The 19475-nt window shown below is 40.1% G+C and overlaps 1 protein-coding gene across 2 annotated transcripts in view; it reads right to left on the bottom strand.

The window, feature by feature from the left end:
* Positions 1-19475, bottom strand: part of lpgat1 (lysophosphatidylglycerol acyltransferase 1) — a 33361-nt gene that overhangs the window by 6478 nt on the left and 7408 nt on the right. For both annotated transcript variants that reach the window (XM_054761913.1, XM_054761914.1), the window contains 4 exons: positions 15370-15488; positions 14847-14942; positions 11884-12163; positions 7315-7441 (listed from right to left, as the gene is read on the bottom strand). In XM_054761913.1, coding sequence (XP_054617888.1) covers positions 7315-7441; positions 11884-12163; positions 14847-14942; positions 15370-15488 — 622 coding nt within the window. The remainder of the gene's footprint in view (positions 1-7314; positions 7442-11883; positions 12164-14846; positions 14943-15369; positions 15489-19475) is intronic.

Here is a 19475-nt window from a genome sequence, read left to right on the forward strand (position 1 = left end):
AATTGGATTTACATTATTTTCTATGGGAAAATTTTGAGTCCGTTTTGGTTTGAGTCTAACTCTCTGGAACGGATTAACAACGTGAACCAAGGAACCACTGTCTATACAAGAAAAAACTGCATCTCAGCTTTGTGATATAGGTAAAAAAGGACTATTATTGGTATAAACTTTGGTCTTTGCTCTCATTTTTTGCTGTGGGTTTGCCCTCTTTTTTTTCCTCATTTCTACTGTTTAACATTTTTTTTCCCAACCATTTCAACTCTCTTCTTGTAAATTTTCTTCTCGCAAATGTGACTTTGCCATAATATTTTGACTTTATTCCCATAATACTATAATTTCTCCCCCTAATTTTCTAAAAATGACAACTTTGTTTTGGTTTGTTTGTTTATCACAATATTATGACTTTTAAAAAAATTACTTTTTTCTTGACTATTTCAACTCTATTAATCTCTACTAAAATTACATTATTGTCCCACATACTGTATTATTTTGAGTGTCTTTTGCCGACACATACATGCTTTTGAATATGTAATTAGCGTAAAAACTGATGATTGTTTAGAAGGGTTTTGAACCAACGAGCGAGAGGATGCTTCCACCTTGTGTTTAACTTGGGTGTGGAACGAAGACAAAACTAGCCCTAAGGCATCAAGGATCTCATTATACTCATAGCTGTGACATATTGATTGTGGCAGAGCTAAAGTAAAGAAGTCCAAGTAGGAAATGTAGTGTTCCACCAGACCTGCAGACGACACAGCTCAATATTTCCGCGGGAGGATAAAAAAGCCGCAGCTTCAGAAAGCAGTGCATGCTCAACAATTCAGCCAGCCAGGTGAGCAGCTTTAAAGCACCCATGTGATGACCCGGCAAGAGGTCTCTATGAATTATGTCACCTTGCAGCAGCTATATTTCCAAGAGCAGCTTACAGAAAAGCAGCGTTAAACATTCTCCAACACCTACTGGTGCCCTTGCTTTGACTGTGTACACCTACCTGGTTCAAGATGCCATTCAGAGGGCTTTGGATCGGTGAAACTGACTGAAATAATACAGTGAGAGGGCATGACACCACTCCTGACTGGTGGTACAGACAAGAAAAGGGTGGGAGAGGGATTTAAAAAAAAAAAAAAAAAATGAGGAGGACAGATTCATCTATTACACAATCTGCCTGTTTGGAGACTCCAGTACTGTAGTAATCTCATAGCAGACAAAAAGCTTTCATGTAAAAACAGATTGGAGCAGGTGGGCCCTCGGAACACCACAACTACAACTCTATGATTACATTACACAACATTATTTTGGGCCACATACACCAGTGGTGTCCAAACTGTGGCCGGGGGGCCATTTGTGGCCCACTGCTGTTTTTTTCTCAGCCCACGGCACATTTGAAAAATATAATTTAACAAGAAAACAACAAAAAAAACAACAGGAAACATGGAAAAATCTGCAGTAATTTTACAAAAAAAGGACAAAATATTATGAAAACAAAGTCGTGATTTTAGGAGAATAATGTAATATTATGAGCAAAAATAATGTCATTTTAGTAATATAAAGTTGAAAAATTAAATAATTAAAAAATATTTGTAATATGAGAAACAAAACAACAAACAAAGTTGTAATTTTTGGGAAATTAGGTGGTGGGAAAAATCTATAATGTTAGGAGAAAAAAGTCAAAATATTATGGGAATAAAGTCCTAATTACAGTATAAGAAGAAAATTTACAAAAATAAAATTGAAATAGTTGGAAAAAAACTCCAAGCAAAAATGGAAAAAACATCCGTAATTTTATGAGAAAAAAGTCAAAATATTAAAGGAAAACATTGTATTCCAAAAACATTTTTTTCTTTTTTCCCCCTTTTTCCTCCTTCCTTTTCTTTCTTTTGATCCTTTCCTTTCTCTCCTGTTGATATCCACACCCTCCGTCTTTGGTGTTTCACTGTGAGTGTCACTGAATGTACCGTAGATACACGAGTTCCTCATTTTATTTCTTTGTTGAGCTGACCCTTGCAATTATATCGAGGTCATTGTTATCAAATGTAGTCCTTCTAGCTTCATGGTTCTTACTTGTACGTTATATCCGAGTATCTTAGTAGCACGGAGTTGAGACATTAAATTTTTTTTTTTTTTTTTTTATTAAAAAGTCGCAATATTAACAGCAGCCACAAACAAAACAAAATAAAGTTGTAATGTTGGGAAAAATCGGGTTGGGAAAAAACTTACAACATTATGGGACTAAAGTCATAATAATACAAAAGAACATTTATGAAGAATATTTCTGAAGCTAGTTGAAATATTTGGAACCCCCTCCCTAAGCAAAAACAGTAAAAAAAGAGCCGAAGTTCGCACTAATAATATCCTGTTTCACTGAAGAAAAAAAATCAGAAAGCTGAGATGCAGTTTTTCTTGAAATACATTCATGTATAACTTCTTAGCATACCTACACATACCGGTACTGCATGTTGCTTTACAAAATATCAAAGCGGCCCTTGCATCCTTTCATTTTTCACTATGTTGGAAAAAGCTGGAAAAGGTTTGGACACCCCTGATCAATACCACTTTTGTTTAGAATGACAATAATGCTGTCACGAATCCTAATGTCATGTGTGCGTCAAAGGAAACGCCACATTATGATGTGTAAGACAAAAGACACAGGAAGAACACTGATGCAATAATGTGATAAGGGACGCCATAAAAATGTAGGGATGAAGAACAACGTTCCGCCCACTGCCGACATGAGTGCATGTTTATGATGGAAAGACCAAACCAGTTTAATACCACGCTAAATGTGTTCAAACCCACATGTGCGGATGCATAAAAATAAGGAGCCCCCACAGCAAGTGGGTGATTTACTTGGCAGAGCAAAAGCACTCAGAACAGACGGTGACTGAGGTCTTTCCTGCATCTTTCTCTAATAACAGGAGCGCCGCTGCAAAAATGTGCTCAGATACTGCACAACCGCCGCATTATAAAAACGTGAGTGACATTGGAGCATACGCTTTACTCCCCTTGGTTTTCAGCTATACACTCATCCCTCGTTTGTCGCGGTTAATAGGCTGATAAGTGAATTTCCAAAAAGTAGGATTCCTTATAAATCGAATATATGCGTAAAATGTGTTCACGACCTTCTTGTAAATATGTTTTTTTAACGATAATAATAAGCCATTTAAGATATAAATAAGACTCGTCCTCGTGTGTGCAACAATTCTGCAAAGATGAGTGGGCCAAAAGTCCTCCACAGCGCTGTAAGAGACTCATTGCAAGTTATCGCAAACACTTGATTGCAGTTGTGGCTGCTGAGGGTGGCCCAACCAGTTATTAGGTTTAAGTGGCAATCACTTTTTTACACAGGGCCATGGAGCTGAAAAAGTTTCATTTAAAAACTGCATTTTGGGTTCAGTTGTGTTGTCATTGACTACTATTTCAATTTGTTTGATGATCTGAAACATTTAAGTGTGACAAACATGCAAAAAAGTAAGAAATCAGGAAGGGGGCAAACACATTTTCACACCACTGTATGTTCCACGTTCATGGTGTTATATTATATTGTGTAAAAATGACTGTTTCGGCTTGACTCTTTTCCTTTTTTCAATAAAGATATTTCAAAATAACGCATTTTACAGCTGTAATTATACAGTCATGGAAAAAATAATGAGACCAACCTTGTTTCTTCAGTTTATTGATCCACTTTAATGCCTGGTACAACTAAAGGCACATTTGTTTGGACAAATATAATAACAATTATTTTACTGGCAAAAAATGTAACTCTAATGAGCCATTTTTGTTGTCATTGTTATAGTTGTCAAACAAAAAGGTACCTTTAGTTGTATCAGGTATTACAATGAACAAGAAACTGAAGAAACAAGGGTGGTCTAATCATTTTCTCCAGGACTGTAATACCGTGAAAGGTCAAACTGTGACATTTTTGCCCAAGGTTATCATACCGTCAGAATCTTATACCGGCCTATGCCTAATTTGAACTTTATGCAATTTTTTCCTCTTAACACTAGGCCTTTACTCTCTTAATATTTTGTCTTAATTCATGCTCTTTTCTCCATTTTTGCTGCGTTTGTGTTTTTTATTTTAAATTTTCTTGTTTATTTGTACTTTTAGAATGTGCCGAGGGCCAATAAAAAAGCAGTTGTGGGCCGTAAATGGCCCCCGGGGCCACCCTTTGGACACCACGGTTGTAGACTGACCGGTGGTCACTCTGCAGTGTTGTGCACGTCCATGTTTATGTTGCTGGGAGCCACTCAATTTCTTAGTATCACCCTGTCCCAGAGCAGTTATTTTGTTTTAAACTCCAGTTTCTCCTGACATGTATTGGAATTATTAACATTATTTAAGCGAGGATCATCGCTTTTGTATGAAAAAAAAATTGAAATTATAGATGCCTCCCCCCACATGCAGTTGAGTCAAACGCTCACAGCCACCACGCAAAAAAAAAATACGGTATGCATTTTATTCCCGAGTGCCTTAGTTTGAATAATCAATCCCTTGTGAAGTCTATTTGTTGAAAAAAAAAAAAAAGTCAACACAGGCTGCTCAGACCTAATATTTACACTCACAACAATTCAGCCAATTAACAGACTTTTAACTTGCTCTTCTGGCAAATATTTGCTTTAACTGATACTTGGCATTTTGATGGCGAGGGCTGATGATGTCACACTATTAAAGTAAATGACAGTCCGAGCTACACAAGGAAAATTGGGGTTTTCACTTCCAAAGTATCCCATAGCGAGCACAGCTGACCTGGATGGCTTTGTGCAAATGTGGCAGCGTCATACAATTCACTGCCCCACGTTTGATCAGCAGGCAGATTAATCCTCTTGTCATCTCTGCACCTGTACCAGCATGGCTGTAAATTGTTTATGATCAGAGCCGTCTATGTGGCTTAAACGGCGGGCACGCGGCGTTAACAGCTGTGTCTTTTGGCTTGCTTGGGAGCCTCTCTGCTTGTGCTGCTGACCACGCAACGGAAGTTGATCGTTTCTATGGCTAATTAGAGCGTCCCAGGGATGGGGTGGGACTTGTGCAACCTCTGCCCTTCTAATTGCAAACTTAATGAGTCTTTAGCTTTAGCCCAGGTTGGTGGGGAAAAAAACCTCTGGAGATAGACCAGCCAGCCAAGCTCCATAAATCATCTTTCACCATGTCCAATTACATGCAGGACACTGAAGTGTTCGCAGCATCCTGAGGGTCAACATGACTTCTACCTGAACACTACTCCTGCACCTTGACCCCCAAATGCATCCCCTATAATGCACCACACTGTAAAATACATTTATCTTGAATAAGGTCCCGCAATAAAGCTTATCCAGAGGCACCTTCCTCATGTCCTTAAGTGAATGGATTATTACTGAAGGAGACCTTGAGGACGACGAGAACATTTTCTCTGCCAGGAGTGGTGATATTATTAACAACAGCACTAAAGGACGGCAAAAGTCTTTACTCAGGTGCTCACCAACCAACTGTATGTTTGGAGGAGCAGGAGAGGTAAAGCACCAGGTGTAAAAAAAACAAAACAAAAATGCCTAAGGCAAAGACTAGAGAGCAAACTGCTCAATTGAAATTCAACCCATCTTGTCAACATTTTAGCACAAAAACAGAAAAAGGAAAAACGTCATGTTGCCAAGGTGAAATAACAATGACAGTACACGTCTTTTACATTTCTGACTGACTCACTTAAGTGTGAAAGGAGACTGGTGGGAACTTCCTTCTGTAATCTTGTGTTATCAGTGGGTGGACGTTTAAGTTCCCCTTCCATATACTGTACAGTAAGAGACATGAAGAATACAGCCTCTTTTTCACCCCATTGAAGGCGTTTATTTGAAGGGAGTTATGTTTGAAGCACTTTTATGAGGTAAAAGCACTGAAGTGCACTGTGATATTCCGGTTTGCACTTGCGGCATGATGTGTATTTTTTTTTAATGACTTCTTAAAATAAATGACTTTTCGATCCTACTTTTTTTCCCCTTAACTCATTCAATCCCAACCATTTTTCAAAAGACAACCCCTTGAGTATCGGCCATTTTAGACGATTTTGACTGATCTTTCAAAGCACACAGAATATTGTGTTGTATGGCTATATAAACATGGAACCTACCAAAAGAAAGATTAGACTCAGGTATTTCATCAGGAAAAAAATAGTTTGTTTCTATCTTTTTCCGTTCTTTAGTAATCAGCAGTAGAACATACAGTAGGTAAGTTTCAGGAAAATATCAGTTCCCGACTAAAACGGGAGAAAAGCAGCTTTCTGTGAAAAGATGCACTACCGGTCAAAACTTTTAGAACACCCCAATTTTTCCAGTTATTTATTGAAATTCAAGTCATTGAAATGGTACAAAGGTAAGTGGTGAAGTGATAGGTAAGGTTACCCAAAACTGAAAAATAATGTGTATTTCAGAATTATACATAAAGGCCTGTTTCAAACCACAAAATGGGTCAACAATTTAAAGCTGTTCTGCAGAAATGGAGGTTGATCAAGCCTTGGCAGTTGGTGCAACTCATTCCTACAGGTGTTCCAAGTTCTGGAGAGTCCCTTACTACCTCCTCTGTCTGGATAAAAACAGTGTTCGGAATACACTGTGGTACTATACCCTTGTGAAGATCAGTGGAACAGCATTGTACTGGAGAAAGTAATTTGTTGCTACAAAAATGGCAAGCAAAAAAAGGGAATTAACGATAGAAGAGAGCCAGACCATCTTAACACTTAAAAATGTAGGTTTTGTAAAACGTTTGACGGGTAGTGTACATTTCAAGTATAACTTTCACAAATGTTTTGCTTTTGTGACAGCTATTATCTTAACAACTATATCATAACATAAACAACATAAGAAGGGGTTGTTTTACATCAAAATACCAATTTATTTACAAATATAACACCATGAACTATTTACAAGTTTCACATTTGGAACTGAACTGTGTGTGCGCACGCGTTAAATTTCCCTACAATGTGTAACCTTCTGCACGCTACACTCCTCCACGTTCTTCCACTTCCTCCTCGCTGTCATGTATGTTTTTTCCACTCAAATTCACATGCCGAGCTCTTATCAAATGCACACCTTGTGGCCTTTTATGGCTTAAAACTGCTCTAAAAACTGTTCATCCATTAGCGCTCTGTTGCGTCATCACCTCTTTTTGCCTCTCGTGCAAAAAAACAAAAAAGATGTCTAAATACGTCGTTGGGATCGAGCGTTCGGGTTGACAAAAACATATAAATACGTCTTTGGTATTGAATGAGTTCTCTTGAAAATACAAATTGGTCTCTTTTGGCAATAATTACAATGTGACAGATTTGAGAGCTAAAGATGGAGCCCTTACCTGTAGTGAACATGTGTGACGGTCGGCGGCCTGTATCCAAAAATCCACGTTTGGATGTCCATGGGCCGTGCTTTGGGATATGCTATGGTCACATCTATCACCCACTGCAAGCCTTTACGCTTTTTGGCTGTAAGCAGGAGAAACACAAACACTGACATGAAATAAAAATGTTATCACTGTCATTTCTAAAAGGCAAGTTTGTTTTCCTCTGACTAGCCAATGTGCTGCATTGAAGTAAGTATCAATAAGAAGGACACACAAACAGAGGTCCATCGCTGCGGTATTGTTCCATCTAGCATTGTCTTTTAGCACAGGTAGCAGGATTTCCCCTCTGCTGTCACAGATCAAGCCAAGTAATTCCAGATATGTTGAAGGGCTGTCTTACCATTGGATGCACACAGTAGGAATCAAACGAAAACACTCCTATACTAAAAAAAAAAAAAAAAAAAAAAAAAGGAAATGGGAAACGCCTCTGGAGCTAGCTGTTTTTTCTGCAAATGCAGGCTTTATCTAGCCTGAACTAAACTAATGGAACTCGCTTTTGATTTATGGACCATTTGCACTTGTGTGACTGTCCAATGCTAAACGAAATGATGCACGGAGCACATTTGTGATGCAACTTTTCCCATAATAAATTGTGTTTTATTAGTGCTTTGTGTTTTTTAAATTATTAATACTAAACACAGCTGTCCCTCGTTGATCGCCGTGAAATAAGTGAATTTCCACAAAGTAGGATTCAATATTAATAAATGGAATATTTCCCTGTAGACATGAAATGACATCAAATAACAAACCTAAAGTCACCTTTCCACTCCTGTTATTCTTTGTTTACAACACATTGCTCAACTGTAATGCGCAGGCTACGGGATCACTGCAGGAACACTGCCGGACGGCCGCTGCTTTAAACATAGCATGCCCCTGAGCTAACTTGTACCAATAGCCTCCAAATGATTTATTCTAAACTTAAAGTGTTTCAAACAGAGTAGGAAAGAAGGACAAAGAAGTCAAAAACTTACCACTTCCACATGGAATGGGAGGGGAACTTTTTTCCACTCTATCATGTCAGATATGCCATGGCTGACTCCATGCAGTGTTAAGGCAATGTAATCTAATGTCATATCTCATCAATGTAACATAATTCAATAGAGTGAAGGAGTGATGTTCAAACCATGATGTAGTGAGGGACGACTGAAGTACAACTTCCGCTTTTCTACACCCCGTTTTTCGTAGGATTCGGTTTTCGACAAAGATTATTGCCAAAAATAGGTCTCGGTTTTCATACACTGTCTTGGTTATCGTACAGTTAAATATTGCCCAAACAAAGCGTCCACGCGCTGGTGACTCAACCTCTGTATAGTGGATAGTGGTTCTTTAAGAGTTGGGACACTATTGACAGATTCCAGCCAGGGAATCAGTTCATCATCTTTATTGTGTGTGTGTGTGGTTTATTTGTTCAGAGAATGGATACAAAACGATCTTGCCCTGTACTGATGAGGCTGTTAAGGCTGCAATAAACCCACCGTGACGTCAAAAAAAGGACAGGTTGCAGGGGGAACGGTTTAAGAGAGACACACAACAGAAAGTTCAAGTGAGCAAGTATGCACCTCTAACTGTCCACTCTTTAAAGCTAAGTTTACAACAGACTACAGTGAAACAGCGTCTGCGTGGCTCTTCCTCCCTCCACTCATCGCCGCGTTCACCAACAATTCTTCAGTAAAGGTAAAAGTCATGTCTAACTCACTGGTTTCTGCATGTAAATCTACTGATTTATTGAATTTACTTGATTTCCTATTGAAACATTTTTTATTTGGTTTAGTGCATTTGTTTGCGAGCAAACCATTTGGAATGAATTAATGACAATGACTGAGGTTCCTACTGTGTGTGTGTGTGTGTGTGTGTGTGTGTGTGTGTGTGTGTGTGTGTGTGTGTGGATACGTATTTTTTTTTACACTTGCCATTTAACAATGAGAAAACATTTCCTGTGCAGTTAATAATTTATGATATATTTCTGACAGCAACAGCTTGACTCAGGAACTGATTAATTCCATTTCCATTATTTCCCATAATAAAAATGGGAATTATTCCATGTGTGAAGGGGCCAGGGAAGGAAACTACGCCTATGAGTACAATCTATGAATAAACAAGGCAATCCAAAAACCAAGGCGTAGGCTTGCTGGCTCATTTCTACAAGAGATAAAGTGACTTGACGGGTATCCTTGGTATTGATGGGAATGGCCACAGTCATCGCAGCGTGGGTAATTGGATCCGCATGTCTGTCCAAGTGTGTGAGAAGGCAGCCGTGCACTGTCTCGTGAGGAGCTGGCCAAAGTATGAGGCTCCAAGCCAAGACGTCGCTACGGTGACAAACACGACTGTAATAAATGACAAAGGTGTGTCCTTCAGCAAACACTGGGAGAGAAACATATGCCGTGGAAGGTACCTTGCTCTGAATCACACTACTATAGAAAGCCAAACAAGAAGACACTGCTGTCAAGAAGCAGAGCCGATTGGTTGGGGCCACATTACCACCGAGTCATACTGTACAGTCCTCCCTAAACTATCAACTTTGTGCAAAGTCTCTCAACAACACACAAAACTTATCAGTGTGCAGCTGCACAATGCATTAAACCCATGAGACACTTGAATGGCGGCTACACAGCAGCACGCATATTTACATCAAATCCTATTTTCTGCAAGCGGCCCATTTGTCTCAGAGTGAGTCAGCAAAACTGTGGGCACCTCTGCAGAGCATCAGGGAGGGTCAGGGTGAGACAGCACACACACACACACACACACACACACACACACACACACACACAGAGGACATAGGGACACAGTATTCATTGGGGTATGTGTTTCTTTTTTTCTTGCCCTAGGTTTTAATGCCATTAGCTAGATTCAAGAGGAAGGACAAAGCCAGGGGAGGAAAAACAGCTCAAATGACAACATGCACTTACACAGCACATACAGCCAATTAAACAGCACTTCTTCCTTGTTTTGACACACTCTCTTCCTAAAGAGGGATGAACGGACAGTGTTACGCCTCAAGCACTGAGACTGGAAGGCACACAGCTGTGCAGAGTTCCTGAGACACATTTTCAACAATGCTGGCCAAAAAACTCTCAAGACTACAACTATAACAACACCAACAACAACGGATGACCCTTCTAATGGATTTTGAAGCCAAGCCAGAAGAGGCTACTAGTCAAACTGGGAATATGATTATTATTATGACAATAGGAGTGTTTTTGCATTTGTAGGTCCATCCATCCATTCTCTATGCCATTTATCCTCATTAGGGTCGTGGGGGTATGCTGGAGCCTATCCCAGGTGACTTAGGGCGAGAGGTGAGGTACACCCTGGACTGGTTGCCAGCCAATGGCAGGGCACATACTGTATAGACAACCATTCACGCTCACATTCATACTGTACCTATGGATAATTTAGAGTCTCCAATTAACCTAACATGCATGTTTTTGGAATGTGGGAGGAAACCGGAGGACCTGGGGAAAACACGGAACATGCAAACTCCACACAGAGATGCCCAAGCAGAGATTCAAACCCAAGTCTAACCATCGATTATCGATAAAATAAATAATAAAAGTATGTACAATTTGTGCCGATATTGTATTTATATCGGTACCAGCCGATATTCAAGGCTGCGATATCGGTATCGTGAGTGAAAAAGATGTATCGGGGCACACCTATTTTGTTGTTTTTAGATCTCAGTTAAAAATATAATACATAAATAATAAAAAATATCTGTTTTATAATGGAAACAGTTTGACCCTTGAACAGATTATTTCTATTTCTTCTAGGCAATATATAATATATATATATATAATATATAATATATATATTAGAAAATGGTGATTATGGTGACTATTATAAATAAACTTGAACTATTTATCTCATTTGTGCTCTCCTGTAGTTTTCTCCACAGTCTTTTCAAGCACATTTTTTGCGCCTCTGGGATTACTACAGCCACCTGTCAATCAGTGGAATGTCATGAACCTATTTGCAGGAGAGTTAATTGCCTCACACGCATGCGCCCTTCTGCAAGAACACAGCAGCTTCTGATTGCTTATCACTCATGAAACGTTGTTTGGAACATTGGCGTGAACACTTTGGAGGCCTTTTTAAAAGTTGAGAAGCAGAGACATCATTTTTCATCACTTAATAAGCACCGCAGTTTGCCATCATTTAAAATGTAGACAAATGATGTGAATGTAACACAAGGCTATAATCACAACATGATTTATGTTGTGAAAAACATGTAGCAACCCTAACCAAGACAAATGAACTCTCAAATGTGGTTAATTGCAGAGGTATCTTTCAAGCTTGCGGGCTATTTTTAGGGGCTGGTCCCTTGACAGAAAAATGACTAGCAAATCGCCGCAGGGGTTTCAGAGACCTTGATGCAATTTGTAGCACCTCTGTATGTGTCACTTTGCCTTATTTGCAACAGCGGATTGCAAACAAGCAAATGTAACCATCTAACGCCGAGGAGGGGGAGGGCATTCCACAAGAAAAATCGTTACTTTTAATCGACATGTTTGTGTTCATTACCTGTCTGGTTCGGGGTCCCACTCTCGTTGCCCACGCTGCCGTTCTCATGCTGGGCTGACAGAGTTTTCAGGATGACGTGGGTGGCACCGAGGCGAGGCAGCGTGACGTGGGTCAGGTGGGGTAGCGAATGCTTTTTGGCAAACGTTTGGCTGGTTTCCCTCCGCTTGCGCAGGAAGCCGCCCTCGGGAAACAGCACTATCCACTTCCTGTCGCGGCTGTGGTAATATTTGTCTAGGTGATCCTTCAGGTAGACCAGCTGCTTGTCCCGGTGAGCTTTACCCTAAAAGGGAACAGAAAAGGGTGTTTTATTGGTCCGTTCCCTCTCAAAGCAAACCATTTTCGCGTTAAGATGTTGTTAATTTTATTATAGAAGGTGGTGGTTATCTTTAAGAAATAGTGAGAGTGGCAGTGTCATTCATTATATGACACGACTATATTGATTTTTGCTTAGTTCCAGCCATTCTGGTTATTTCTATTACAAAATGTGGCAGTTATCATTAATAACTGGTAGGAGGAGCGAAGTCCAGGGTGGGCATCTGTTCATGAGAACAAATGAGGAAAAATAAATTCCCATGTACTCATTTGAATGGGTTGCTATTATGCACACATGCCACCTGTGCCACATAGTTTTATGGGAATCTGTGGTGTAGTTTGCCTTTGCACTCTCACACATGGCGGGAGGTAATTATTTAGACAGGCAGGCTCCAGTACACCAGCAAATAGAGTGCATCTTCATAAAATTATCCTCCATGGTGATGACATGCTAACCAAAACATGCTAAAAATGTGTTTACACGCTACTTAGGCATGGGCCGGTATGATGCTGTCTGCATGATAACCTTGGGTAAAAATATCACAGTTTCACAGTATTGTAATTATCGTAAATTCCGGTGTATAAGCCGTACACACTAAACTTAGAGGAATAACCAGATTTGTACAGAAAAAAAACCAAACCCTTATGTTACATTATTTCATAGTGGCGAACGTGCAGGTCACACTTTTCCACAAACTTCTGTTTCCGGGTCATGTGATTGTTGTTAGCAACTGAGACGTGGCTGAGTGGTTGTTGCTTGTTGTTCAGTGAAGAGTAAACCCTTTATACCGCTTATCATACACTCCCGTCTTGCTCTGATTCACATCTCCATATAAGTTGACCCTCGACGTGAGCAATACGTCGTCCGACAAAGGCGACAACAGTGCGGCCATACCGACGCTGCTACACAGTGCTAAAGAGGCAGCTAACACCGGTGCTATTTATGCACGACTTTTGGCAACACAGCACATGCCTGTGATTTCAACACATCGAAGCGCAGTTCCGACTGCAAGGAATAGCACAGAATGTGACATGAGGGACAAATTTAGTGGTTCTCAAACTGTGACTTTTTCCAAACGGCTTCAAACCTAGGAACCGGTATCCGGCCCATGCCTACATGCTACCTGTTGTTGCGTCACCATTACGCTGTTTAGGGTCAAACCCAATTCATTCTACATATTGTATCATATAAAAGGAAACTATGATTAAACCAGAAAAGGGAGCTCGTGTGTATGCACCCTGAGACCGAGTTGTGTCAGCGTATGAGGGAGCAAACACCAGATGAGAAGTTAGTACTCGCAGTTTTGCCGAATAGCACTCCGATCAGCAATAATGTCGCTACAAATGGATGTGAAAAATGGTATTATGACATTAGCTTTAGCTGGATGAGGAGGGGAGGGATTGATTTTCAGTTAAGTTCAGTTGGTCAAGAGCCAATTTAAATGCAACAGCATACATGGTTGCCGCTAGGCTAGGCTCACTATATAGTCAGGCAGGCAGTGTGTTTATAAACTGGCATGACACAGTAATCATGGGGGGGACTCACTGCATTGTTTGGGGGCATGCAGGTCCCGTTGGTACAAATACATCTTACTGTCTTGAAATGTAAATGTGTTGCAGCAGCACGTCTATCAAAAAGTCTATCAACTATTCACTCTATACAGGAAATTCAAGACCCAGCTAACTGATATTTATAATTGGTTTGCCACCATTTGTGTTATCTTTCCATTTGAACGAGACTGTCATGTCATAGCCGGTGTATGTGATGTGCATGAAGACCACGCTAATGTGGTTAAAATAAGATGGTGTCCTATGAGCTAGTGTGCGTGGTGCAGTCATTGAAGCGTGCTGTGATTTGCCGCACATGGTGGCGAGACATGTCTGCGAGGCCCCATGGACAGCAGATGCTTGCCTGTGAGGTATTTTGGGGAAGGATGTCAACAATGCACACAGCGGAATGTCAGAGGGGATCACAGAAATGACCAAGCCAACTCAAGAGTGCAGGGTGCTTCAGTCTTGGCACAGAGCACTGTGAATGATTTGTGACCACTGGAAAAAAAATGTAAAGCTCCAAGCTGGTGCATAGCAGTCTAATCCCGAACAATGATTTGATTAACCCTTAAAACATGCATTGCGTTCATGGAATTTAGGGAATATGGCATATGATATCCAGTTGAGACCCCTCTATGTGTAGACTGCTCTGTTCCAGCTGTCTCCCACAACAAAAGGGTTAGTCTGACCCAGCAGGGCTGAGCGGCCCTCTGACTCCACACACTACTGTCCACAGTCGCTGACCTTCACAGAGGACGCCACGGCCTTCAGAAGCCTACACACGTGTAAGCGTTCCAGCTGGGACAAGCAGATGGGTAGTCACTGCACTTTTGTGGAGTGTGATAAAAACAAATTCAACACAGCCGGGAGGTTAAAAAGGAGTCCGGCCGGGACTGGCCTTATGGACTATGGCAGGGGTGTCTAAAGTGCGGCCCGGGAGCCATTTGCACACGTTTTTTTTCATTCTTATTATTTTTTTATTAGCCCTCAGCATATTCTAAAAATACAATGAAGGGGAGGGGAGGGGGGAATTAATCACACAAACTATGTAAGAAAGTGAAAGAGTCGGGTAAGAAGGAGTGACATTTCAGATATCTTACCTGTCTGATGAAGAAGTCCCCGTGGATGAGGGACACGAGGCCAAAGTTTGTGTATTTGAACACATGGTCCATCAACCACATCATTTTTCGTACCACCTGACAATAGGGACAATAAGATAGAAGACATTCATTACACACTGGCTCTGGCCTTTATTTACGCAGAAGCAATGCCACTCTACTTGTGATGATGTCACTTCCTACATCTTCAATACATAAATGCGGCACCTCAAACAGACGCCTGGTACTCACCATTTACTAAATATGAACGACCATATAAGGGAATATATACAACAGAATGGAACACAAATATAAAAAAGGTAAACAGGCAAAGTGGCAGGCCCATTAAAAATAACCCTTGTTTTCTATTTTACTACAACTTAACTATCAAAAACTTATATGGATTTTAATATCACATGAATAAGCCTGATAGTGTCTTCTGTCATATGAGTCAAAACTTGTCTGAACACCGAGGGTTCCCCCTTTAAAAAGGTCACACACACAGGTAAGGCATCACTCCTCTTACCGTGCCCTTGTCTTGCAGGCACATCATGAGCGTGCACACATCTCCCGTGGATTGATGGTTGACGATGACCATGGCTTCCTCTTCAGAGATGGGCCGCACATCATCACCCCACTCCGTTACTGCAAAGCAATCAGGAAGTATAGAAGTTATATATAAAGTCTACATCTCATGGCCTCTATTTCAAATACGACAGGAGAGCTGCTACTGCAATGTTATAATCATCTAATAGAGCAATCTAATGCTATTGTCTGCTATTTACTGATGTATGCGACAAAGCAAAGCAGAACGTCAAATTAAAATTACAAAATGAATACTGACTCACCATCGGTACAATAACAGCGCGGTTTGATATGTGTGTGTGTGTGTGTGTGTGTGTGTGTGTGTGTTTGTTTGTTTGAGACAGCGTGTTTTTAGTGGATCAGACATGAATGGCAATGTCTTTAATGCCACTGTGGAAAGTCCTGGGTAGCTGCTTTCATTTTAATCTGAAATTAATAATAATAATAATAATAATAATAACCAACTTCAAAATTGACAAAAATATGCATTGTTTTTCGTACACTGAGTCTCGGTAAAGAATATCTACTATATTGGGTAATAGTATAGCTCAGCGGTATATTGGTATTATTCAAATATAGATATTTCGTTTAAGCACGATATCAAAAACAAATGGTTCATATCGATACAGACTGGATTTCAGCCGTAACTCTGGAAAAGCTATACGTCACTACAAGCGGCGTCTGCGGCTAACCCCGGGCTTTGGAGTAACCACACCTCGCATCAGGACCGTGTGTGGCTAGCATCGGGCTTCAGAGAAGCTACAACTCGCAGCGGCTAGCGCTGTGCTCCGGAGCACTTCATTTCATATTTTGTTGTTTTGGTATTAGCTGAGGATTTGAGCACAGCTAAAGGTTTGTTATAAAGAAGATTGATGATTGTACTTTACATTTTTATATTTATTTCAAAAAGAGAATGGACTATTTTATTTTAGCGGCTATTTTTCTATAAGATTTTTCAAATTTTAATAAAACAACTTTGCACACATATTTGTCTTTTACTTTGTCTAAACTCACTTGGTGGAAAAAAATATCTGGATATACATCGAATATTGATATTCAACATAAATATATCGCGATATGAGTTTTGGTCCATCATCAGCCCTAGGTAATCGGTGTGTAAAGGTGACTATAGGGGTGTTATTTCATGTCTAGAGGGCTCTAATAATAAAAAAAATAATAATAATAATAGTAAAAATCGTATTTAGAAAGCCACAAACAGGTTTTTTATGCTCTAACTACAAAAATACTCTGATGCTACTGAAATACTACTGAAACTTACTTTGCGGAAATTCACTCATCGCGGTCGTGTCTGGAACCAATTAACCGTGACAAACAAGGGATCACTGTATCTGATTAGAAATCGGCCTGCATCTAAAACTTCCGATATCAGCACTCAGACAAAAGCCATCCATTTCACACGCAGCTCCTGCTCGTTACACCTGCTCCAGCATGCAGAGCCCACATGATCCAAACAGGGAGTACACATTCAGTAGCCTTTCTTAATTCAACATAAAGTGAGTGATAGTCCAGTGAGGGGCACTAAAATACCAATGTTAAAGCAATTAAACCAATAAAGCTTTGTGTCTGCAGATTTGATTAGCTGCTTCATGAACTGAAACAGGGAGGAAGGTTTTGTGTAGTTGCATGTCAAACAATCCAGTATAAAGACTTCCCTCTCTGGTGAGTAAATAACAAGAGCCGTTTCTTGTTGATGTGATAAAAAATATAATACAGTACATTTAGCCTCCACTGCACACAATAACCAACAAGGCACTAGCTTCCAAGAAAACATTTCGCAACCATTATTAACTTCCAAGTATTCCCTCGTGACAGACAAAAAGCTTTCAACATGACAATGAAAAGCTTGTATTAGCACCAACAGGAGCAAATCTAACGTGGCCTTTGTCCCCCTGTTCCTGATTTACATCGTCAAGCATCCATCTATTCAGAGCTACTTTACAATCACCTGTGTGTGATTGCTGACAGGATACACAGAGGTGGCAACAAAAGGGGAAACGTGGCTCGTGTCTGACGAGGGTCGCAAACAATAGTTCCCTCATTTGCAATTTAAAGCGCACTCTTCAACAGCTCGGCATATTCACCGAGAAGTGTGGAGATCCGCTAAAGACCCGAAGGGGGAAAGGATTCAGCTGAGCTTCAACAATCACGTGCAGGGAGGGGAGGGAATCCCCTCAGTCATGTGTGGGTCAGCTCAAAGTTGTGTGTGATGCAAATGTTGCAGCGACCGAGGTTCTTCTTTTTAAGAACCAACAAATCTCACATTTAAGAAGGAACAGAAGACCAAAGGACACCAGCAGGACGGTGACATAATAGCAGTGACATATTTGGAGCATGGTTGTCAGTAAAAACTAATTAAAAAAGTAATTATTAGGAATTGTGGATTATTATAATACTGCAGTTTATACAGGCATTTGTAAAGCTCTTTTAATGCTTTAAAAAATTAATACACATCTTAACCACACATATAATTATTTCTAATATTTGAAAAGTCTTGCATTGGTTTGGGGCAGTTCTTTTTGCCACTTCCAAATAATACAGAAAGAAACCACAAACACCAAGCCACATTAAATGCATCAGTTGGAGAGGAGACGCACTAATAAACTATCATGGAGGAGAAGGAAGGTCTGACGTATTATGACAAACATAAAAAACATACACGTGTGCTGTTTTTGACCCCTCCTTAGTTTTGTCTCTCGAGTTGTATTGTCGTGATTGTATTGTCAAACTGCAAGCACACCAAATACATTCCTAGCAACTGTATACGTATACTGCTGATATGGCTAATAAACTTGAAACTTGTATGGTACAATGTATTTATAAAATTCTATTGGTGAGACGGTGAATTTTTGAAGAAATAATCCATAAAGTTGCAGGGTCATGAACGCTGAATCGCGAATGTACAAGGATCCACTCGCAATCCCTCGTTTATCGCGGTCAATCGGTTCTAGACTCACTGCGATGGGTGACCTTCTGCAAAGCAGGATTCCTTATTCATAAATGGAATATATTCGTAGTTTGAGCATAGAAAATCTGTTTACCGCATTTCAAATACGGTTTTTAACATTATTAGAGCCGTCTAGACATGAAATAACACCCATATAGTAACCCTTACACTCGTATGACCAAATATAGATGTAATCAGATAAAATAAGCCATTTAAGACAAAACTCCTGCTCGTGTGTGTTGCAAGAAATGTGTTCCGGATGTGTGAAGGACGGGAAAGTGATGTCAGGGGTTGAGAGCTTAGCTTAGCACAGTATAGCGTGTTATTATTACGATTATGTGCCTGTTGTGTGATAATTCAAACCTGCAATAAAAGCCTGTTGTTCCAGCGACCATGTCTGGTGCCTGCACTGTACGTATGTTTCATCGAACATTAAAGCACGACTAAAGTACATTACTGACACCTAGTGACCAGTGAACAATATGACAAATCACAATTTGAATGCATTTTTTTAATGCCATATATCTATACTTTCCTTCATTTGGCCATTTTTCAGCTTTAAAATGCTTACTTTATCCAAAACATGTGCTTAAATATGCATGTTAAAAAACTAACAGGCTGTATTCAACCACAAAACAGCATTCATTTATTTATTTTTGAAAAATCATGATAACAGTGAAGGCACAAAATTCGAACTGCGATGTGGCGAGGGGCAACTGTACTGCCAAATTTGCTTGACCAATGAGCAAGCAGCAGCGGCCACGATATCAGCTTGGCATGCATTGAACCCCAGCTGATCGGGTCCTAGAAATATCAACAATCATCAACAACCAGTAGAGACATCCATGCATTATCTCTGCTACAGCCAAATCATTTCACATCACACATCATTTCCAAAAATTCCAACAGCTATAAAAGTCATGTGTAAAATGGGATGGAGAGACAGAGTTCACCTTGTGTGCCGAAGAACAATCCCTGCGAGAGAAGGAAATTGAGATCCCACTTGAGGGAAAATGACACATCTGTGACACTTGGCGTGAGGCTATGCGCGTGTGTGTGTGTGTGTGTGTGTGTGTATATAT

Source organism: Dunckerocampus dactyliophorus, chromosome 19 (assembly GCF_027744805.1).
Source record: "Dunckerocampus dactyliophorus isolate RoL2022-P2 chromosome 19, RoL_Ddac_1.1, whole genome shotgun sequence".
In the NCBI taxonomy this organism is placed as follows: Eukaryota; Metazoa; Chordata; class Actinopteri; order Syngnathiformes; family Syngnathidae; genus Dunckerocampus; species Dunckerocampus dactyliophorus.